The sequence below is a fragment of the Gossypium hirsutum genome, chromosome A13 (genome assembly GCF_007990345.1).
Source record: "Gossypium hirsutum isolate 1008001.06 chromosome A13, Gossypium_hirsutum_v2.1, whole genome shotgun sequence".
In the NCBI taxonomy this organism is placed as follows: domain Eukaryota; kingdom Viridiplantae; phylum Streptophyta; class Magnoliopsida; order Malvales; family Malvaceae; genus Gossypium; species Gossypium hirsutum.
The window spans coordinates 45,899,872-45,907,644 of NC_053436.1; the positions used below are offsets into that span (position 1 = coordinate 45,899,872).

General features: G+C 33.6%; 1 protein-coding gene across 1 annotated transcript; it reads left to right on the forward strand.

Annotated features, from left to right (window-relative positions):
• LOC107951322 (laccase-7) lies at positions 1 to 4,334 on the forward strand. Its single transcript, XM_041086014.1, has 5 exons — positions 1 to 674; positions 1,996 to 2,240; positions 2,395 to 2,523; positions 2,602 to 3,546; positions 4,014 to 4,334. Exons 2-5 carry the CDS (start codon positions 2,042 to 2,044, stop codon positions 4,142 to 4,144), a joined length of 1,404 nt encoding a protein of 467 aa, XP_040941948.1. The 5' UTR covers positions 1 to 674; positions 1,996 to 2,041; the 3' UTR covers positions 4,145 to 4,334.
• The last annotated feature ends 3,439 nt before the right edge of the window (positions 4,335 to 7,773 follow it).

Sequence of the window (7,773 nt, forward strand, 5' to 3'; positions counted from 1 at the left end):
TCCTGTTTGGTCTTGGCTTTAAGCTTTCCAATTAAAATGGAGCGCCATTTTTTCTTTTCTGCCTGCGCTTTGCTTCTTCTGGCTGCTTCAACAGCTTCAGCTGCTAGAATAGTAGAGCATACATTTTATGTAATTATCCACCTTTTTTTTCTTTTTTTCTTTTTTTACAATCCATAGGGCCAAAGTATTTCATTTCAACTCCCGTAAATCCATGAAACTGAAGAGGTTTTAGAACCTTATGCTCTGTTCCTCTTCCAGGGGCAAACCCGTCATTGCAGTGATTGTCGTACCTCAGTAACACCATGCATGCACATTGAAATAGAATTGCTTTTACAAAAACACCCTTCACGTTCTTTTGTTTATATTTACTCTTAATCAGTCTTTGATTAGTAGTGTGATTAATAATTCAACCGCTTTTTTTTTTTGAAGCAAATGAGTGTAATTAATGGTGCCCAAGGGATATATTAATATGATTTTACACGTAGATATCCCTAAATAGTAAATAGTTAAATTTGTTGGCAGGTGCAAAATTTGACTGTTAATAAGCTATGCAAGACCCAAATAATTACTGCAGTCAATGGTAGGCTCCCCGGCCCGACAATTCGCGTTCAAGAGGGCGACACGTTACTTGTTCATGTCTTCAATAAGTCACCTTACAATTTGTCTATTCACTGGTAAATTAATTTCTTACCAAAAATACAAACGAATTTATTTGGCTCAGTTTTCACTAAAATTTTGATTTCGCTTTTGACAATTTAAAAAATATCAAGTATTATCTGATTTTCACTTTATCACAAATTATATCTCGCTGCCTGCTACGCATTAGCTGCTTCTACCGCCAATTTTCTTAATTAATTATTAGGGTACGAAAAAATTATGTATAATATATATTTATAAAAACATTATAGGGAAAAATAGTAAAGTTAAGGATATAAAAACTAATTTATCCTTCTTTATATTTAAATGTGGTTTCAGTACGTAGGAATGATGATGGTTAATTTTTTAACATTATTTAATATAAAAAAGGCACCACAAACTATATTTATTATTTTGTAAGAGAACAAGTTTTTTAATAATTTTTAATTAAATTGACAGTTTAATTTATTCGTGACACAACTAAATCAATAGTTTAATTATAATGTAGATAGATATATGGTGAACGCACATGGCATTAAGGAGGTTTAATTAAAACTTTGAAATTTTTTGAAGAGTTAGAATTAATTTTTTTAAAAATTTAAAGAGTTTAAAGAAATATTTAATATTTTTTAAAAAGTTTGACTAAGTTTTCAAAAGTTTTAAATGCAGTAGTGAGAATTTTTAAAATTTTAAAAGTGTTGTAGTTAAAATTTTAAAATTTTCAAAATTTTGGGAGCAAAGATTTTGTTCCATCAATTCTATTTTAACGGGATGAGAAAATTTACTACTCCTTCAGGCGACGTCGGTATTTTATTTTATTAATTAAAAAAGAGAGATTTTAGTATCCTTCGAAAATAAAATAGCCACGAAGCCCATTATAATTGGTGTACGATCCATTTTAGTTTAATTACTATAATAGATAAAATGATTGGACAACAGCTACTGATATGCAATAAACTAATTTTATAGTACAGTATTTTTTTTTTAGTTATTTTTGTATGGGACTATTTTTTTTAGTTATTAAAAAAGATTATTTAAATTTAATCGGAAAAATACAAATAAAGTAAACTTATATAACAAAAGTAATATAATAAACTTATATAACAAAAGTAATATAATAATAAAGTTATAAATGGAATTTATTTATTTTTAAATAAAATAAACTGATGCTGGAAGTCGAAAATTTAAAGTTTCAATTTTATCAACACTAAAATCTCATTTATCTTATCAATAATTATTTTTAAAAATATAGTTGAATTTTTTTACCCACTAGTTTATACAATATTCATATTATATGTCTTCAACCATTTCTAAGTACATAAATTATAGAGTAATTGATTAATTATTATTGTTGAGCAGGCATGGAGTGTTTCAAAGACTGAGCGGGTGGGCAGATGGACCCAGCATGATCACTCAATGTCCAATTCGACCTGGATGTAAATACATATATAAATTCACAATCATTGACCAAGAGGGAACCCTTTGGTGGCATGCTCACGTCTCATTTCTCCGTGCCACTGTCTACGGTGCACTCATCATACGCCCCAGAGATGGCCACTCTTATCCATTCCCTATGCCCTACAAGGAAGTTCCCATCCTTTTAGGTACGTAACTATCCCACTTCTACCTTCTTACCCCAATCTAAAATTTAACTAAAGATTAATGTTTTAAGAAGGAATTATTATTGCTTCTTTTTTATTTAAAAGGCCACAAAGGGTATTGTTAAAAAAAAAATTGGCAATGTCAACCACGTCGCAGGTGAGTGGTGGAACACTAATGTCTTTGATGTGGAGAAGCTGGCAGTGGCTACGGGCGCTGCCCCAAACCTTTCCATTGCTTATACAATAAATGGATGGCCCGGTGATCTTTACCCATGCTCTGGAAATCGTACGTTATGATTACCAATATACTTAGTGGTAACTATGTTTTATTTTTGCATGATTTAATTACATGTTTTCCAATCAGAAATGTACAAGCTTAAGTTGTTGCAAGGGAGGACCTATCTCTTACGTATCATCAATGCTGCACTCAATCACGAGCTCTTTTTCAAGATAGCCAATCATAAGTTGACAGTTGTCAGCATTGACGCCCGCTACACTGAGCCTTATGTCACCAACGTCGTGGTAAGTGCCCCTGGACAGACGGTCGACGTTTTGCTAACTGCGGATCAGCCGGTCGGGTCATATTACATGGCCGCTACAGCATACGCAAGCGCTGATGGTGTACTATTTGATAATACTACCACAAGGGGTGTCCTCGCCTATGATGGTGCTCCGTCGTCGACAACGCCTCTAATGCCAGTCCTTCCGGATTTTAATGACACTCCCACGGCGCACAAGTTTTACAGCAACCTTACTGGGTTGGTTGGTGGGCCTCACTGGGAGCCGGTCCCGCTTAAAGTTGATCATGAGATGTTGGTGACGATTGGGTTGGGGCTGGAGCCCTGTCCGGTAAACACAAGTTGCAAGGGTCCAAAACTCTCAGCCAGCATGAACAATGTATCCTTTGTGAGACCTACCAGCTTGTCCATGTTGCAAGCCTTTTTCTTCAACGTCAATGGAGTTTACACCACTGATTTCCCTGCGAAGCCCACCATTGAATTTGACTACACCAACGCTAGCATTAACAACAACATTCCGATGCTGTTTGCCCCCAAAGGAACCAAGTTGACAAAGCTTAAGTTCAACTCAACTGTGGAGATAATCTTTCAGAACACAGCTATCCTTGGTGTAGAGAATCATCCCATGCACCTCCATGGCTTTGACTTCCATGTATTGGCTCAAGGGTTTGGAAACTATAACCCTGCCACTGATAGAAAGAAGCACAATTCTATTAACCCACAAATGCGTAACACAATTGCTGTTCCAGCAGGTGGATGGGCCGTTACCAGGTTTACAGCTAATAATCCGGGTTAGTTTTCCGTAATCATTAACTTAATTTCGCAACTAAGACGGTCAACTTTAATACTTTTTATGGACTGCAGATGAAAATGATAGTTGAACGAATCCTTTTTTGAAATACTTAGGTTGAGCCATTCAAAGTTTTCATCTAGTTTTGGATTCAAAGATTTCATCTAGTTTTGGATTTAGTTCCATAATATAACATATTTTTATTATTTATTTTTATACTGTTGTTAATAGTTCCAAACAGATGTTAAAGTAATGACATAACTTTTATGTTATTCCTTCCCTCAATCTAGGTTACTTGAAAATCAAGTTAATTATGTTTTAGTATAGTAGAGGGACTAAGACAATAATTAAGCCAAATGTCTTTTTTTTTTAAGTAACCTAGATATCCGAATCAAAGACTTGAACATTAGGCTTTTATCGGTTCATTTGATGATTCATTGTTTCCTATTCATGCTCTCAACTTCACAGGTGTATGGGTACTGCATTGCCACCTCGACATGCACCTCCCATTGGGCCTTGCCACTGCCTTCGTGGTTGAGAACGGCCCAACGCCGGAAACAACCTTGCCTCCACCGCCGGTGGATCTACCACAGTGCTAGAGATAATCTATTATTTGACGACGAAAAACGTTGAAGTGTTTCTTTCTATGACACCACATTTTTTCTTCATTTAATTTGGGTTTACTTTTAACAAGGTTGAATTATTCTTTCTGTTATTGTTGTTTTTGGGTTTCACTCTCAATGTTTTGAATGCAAGATATTGTCGACGTAATAATTTACATTATTTATTTACTTTTTTTTTCTAACCCCAAAACTATAACTATTCATTGTCGCATACCTCTAATATTAGAAGGTTTGAACAAAACTGGAAGCCCATAAAATAAGTTTGGAAAAAAACTCGTTTAACATATGAGAATAGCTTCAGATTCAATATTTAAGTCTTGAACTTAGCTAGACTTGTTTTATACTTTCGTAATATTTATTTTTATATATTATGAAATTTATATCATATAAAATTAAATATACAATAATGGTATACTTTGTAAACATTAAAAAAGATGATAAGTTGTCTAAATTTAAAATTTTAATAGAAGAAAAACCATCTAAAATATTAAATATTGAATTGAATTAAATATATATTTAAAAAATTAATATGGATTGGCTTAAAATGAGTTTGGGCTAGTTATTTATAAATATGGGAAGGTTTGAAGATTTTTCAGGTTCATTTTGCAAGTTAGGTCAAGTATAGGCAAACATAAAGCATAATAATATCATACATCGACTTGGCCAAGCCCATGAGCATCTCTAGGCAAAACCTTATTCTAGTAATTGTATACACATAGCAAATTTAACATACAATGTTGAAATCTAGTGGTGTTTTCTGCAAAACCACAATGATGTATTTTTTTCATGATGTTTTTGCTGGGGATGAAAATAGATCATGGAAGATTACCAACAGTAATGATCCTCGAGACAATTTGCAAAAGTACAAAGAAAAAATTGGACTTAAGGAATCATAGAAATGACTAAGCCAAGCCTCTGACGAAGCCCAAGATAAAACACCTATTCCTTGCAGGCACAACTTGAAAAGAGGTTCATTGTAACTCTGTAAGCACCTCCACACCAACCAACACAAGAAGGATACTTAATACCAAGTTGCCTTATCACTGAAAGACCAATCCATCATTTGAAGGCAAGCCATTCAACTTACACGAAATAGGCCAATCATCTTATAACAGAGAAATATCATTTATCCCATTATTTCAAAAAAAATTACATTTGTTTCATTCGATCAATGACTTGAGCATCAAAGTGTGCCCCTTAAGAAAGTCCTCTAGTACCCACTAACCCTATTTCTTTCTTTACAGACATCCTCGAAGTATACCCATCTATCTTACAAAGTTTGTAATTTGCAATTTAAGTCCTAATTGGCATGCACACTAAAATCTTTATCTTTTGTATTCAATTTTAACATAGTAGCAACTAAACCTAGGATCTAATACCATCAAATGTAACAACCCTCATATAGTCCAAAGACCCAATCAAACAAGGAGTGCTACATTAGTCGAAGGAGCAACCTAACCACTTTTTCCTTTTCAACATATTCAAAACAAAGCATGAAATTAAAACATTGTCACAAATGAGAGTTAAACAAAATTAAAACAAAAGAAAAATGAAACGGCTGACAAAGAGTCCAAAAGAGAATGAAATAGGGTTTCTTGGATGGAAAGAAATCATCCTTGAACCTCAAGAAAATGCCCTAACCATATTTGGAAAAACAAAATACAAACAGATTTGTTAGAAGTGATTTTAAAGACAAAAGCAAATTGTTTTGTGTAAGAATGTTTGAACCAATAAGAAAAGATTGAAACTCCTAATTTTAATGTGTTTTTTTTATGAAACAAGATAGGAGAATGTCTTTCTTGAAGCAACTTTAACCTAGAACAAAAATCAATAAAATCAGTAAGCCAAAATAATAAGAACAAACTTAAATAAGTAAGAAACGATAAATTAAGGATAGGAAAAAGGAGATGACGTCCTAAGAAGCCTTAGAAACATTAAAAATCCACAACTCCTTTCAATGGCTCTAATTCCCCCTCCAAGAAAGAGATCTTAGCAAGAAAAAGCTTGAAGATGATTTTCCACAATCTGAAAGATTGTTAAAACAACTTCTAAAAGAAAATCAAGAGCAATTCTTAAAGAAAAACTCAAAGAGAATCATTATTCAGTAAAAAAAACATAAATCAATTGTGTGTATAAGGGTGGACAACCATGCTATTTATAGGCCCCAAAATAAGTTTTCCTAACCTTAATGGACTAACTAACATGACAACTCATCAACTAAAAAAAACAAAATCATTCTAAGTGTGGACTTTTAATGGGAATTTTTCCAAAGGAATTAAATGGGCTCCTTAGGCTGAATTCTTACTTGATGATCCACTTATTAAAATAAAATTGGACCTAAAATTTAAATATTTTACAATTTGGGCCACTTTGATAATTTGGCCTTATATTCAATTAAATTACTTTCCAAAATTCAAGATGGGCTTGTAGACATCTTAATAAGCCATTTTTACAAGAACTTGGTCTTGTGATCCATTTGCTCTCGAAATTGACTCGTTCAAGCTTGTACATTAAATCCAATGCACGTTGGCTACAAGATTCGATTTCTTGGACCAAGATTTCCAAAATTTGAAATCTTAATTTTCTTAATTCTTAAAATTGTTCGAAACAAAAAAAATTGGACTAAGATTCAATTTCTTGATTTTCTTGAAAACAAGAAAGTGAATTTTAATTTTCCTTTTCAGTTGTGTGCGGATCTAGGGCCTTCGTAACAAAGTCTTGGATGGTCCCATTCAATCTTGACCGGATTTCCTTGGCCTTCAACCTCGTTATTAGGCCTTGAGGAAGTTTGAGCCCATCATGTTCATGAGCCTGAATTTAGGCCTTACGACTCATATCATGCCCCTCTTCCTTAAAAAGAGTCATCCTCGAATTTGAAACATCAAAGGGAGTTAAATCAACAATATTAAAAGTAGAACTTACATTGTAATCACTGGGTAGATATATTTGATAGGTGTTATCATTGATTCGTTTGAGTACTTGGAAAGGCCCATCACCCCTAGGGTCCAATTTAGTATTCCTTTTACTTGGAAACCACTCTTTACACATATGGACCCAAACCCAATCATCGGGTTCAAGGATAACTTGTTTGGGCCCCTTGTTAGCTTTGTTGGCATTTGTGTCATTTTTTTTACAATCTATTGTTTTGCCTTTTCTTGTATTGATTTCACCAACTCAGCTTTCTTCTCGCCATTTAAACTAGAAATATTTTATATAGGTAATGGCACAAGATCAAATATAGTTAGTGGGTTAAAACCATAAACAAGTTCAAATGGTGAATAACCAATTGTAGAGTGAATAGATCGATTGTATGCAGATTCAACATATGGTAAACATTCTTCCCAATTCTGAAGGTTCTTACCCATAACAGCTCGTAATAAAGCACCTAAATCTCGATTTACTACCTCAATTTGGCCATCAGTTTGGAGGTGACATGTAGGGGAATATAATAATTTGGTACCAAGCTTACCCCATAATACCTTTTAGAAGTGGCTTAGGAATTTTACATCTCTGTCAAAGATAATGGTGTAAGGTTTTCTATGTCGTTGCACCACCTGTTTAAAGAATAAGTCTGCCACATGTGTAACATCATCTATTTTGTGACA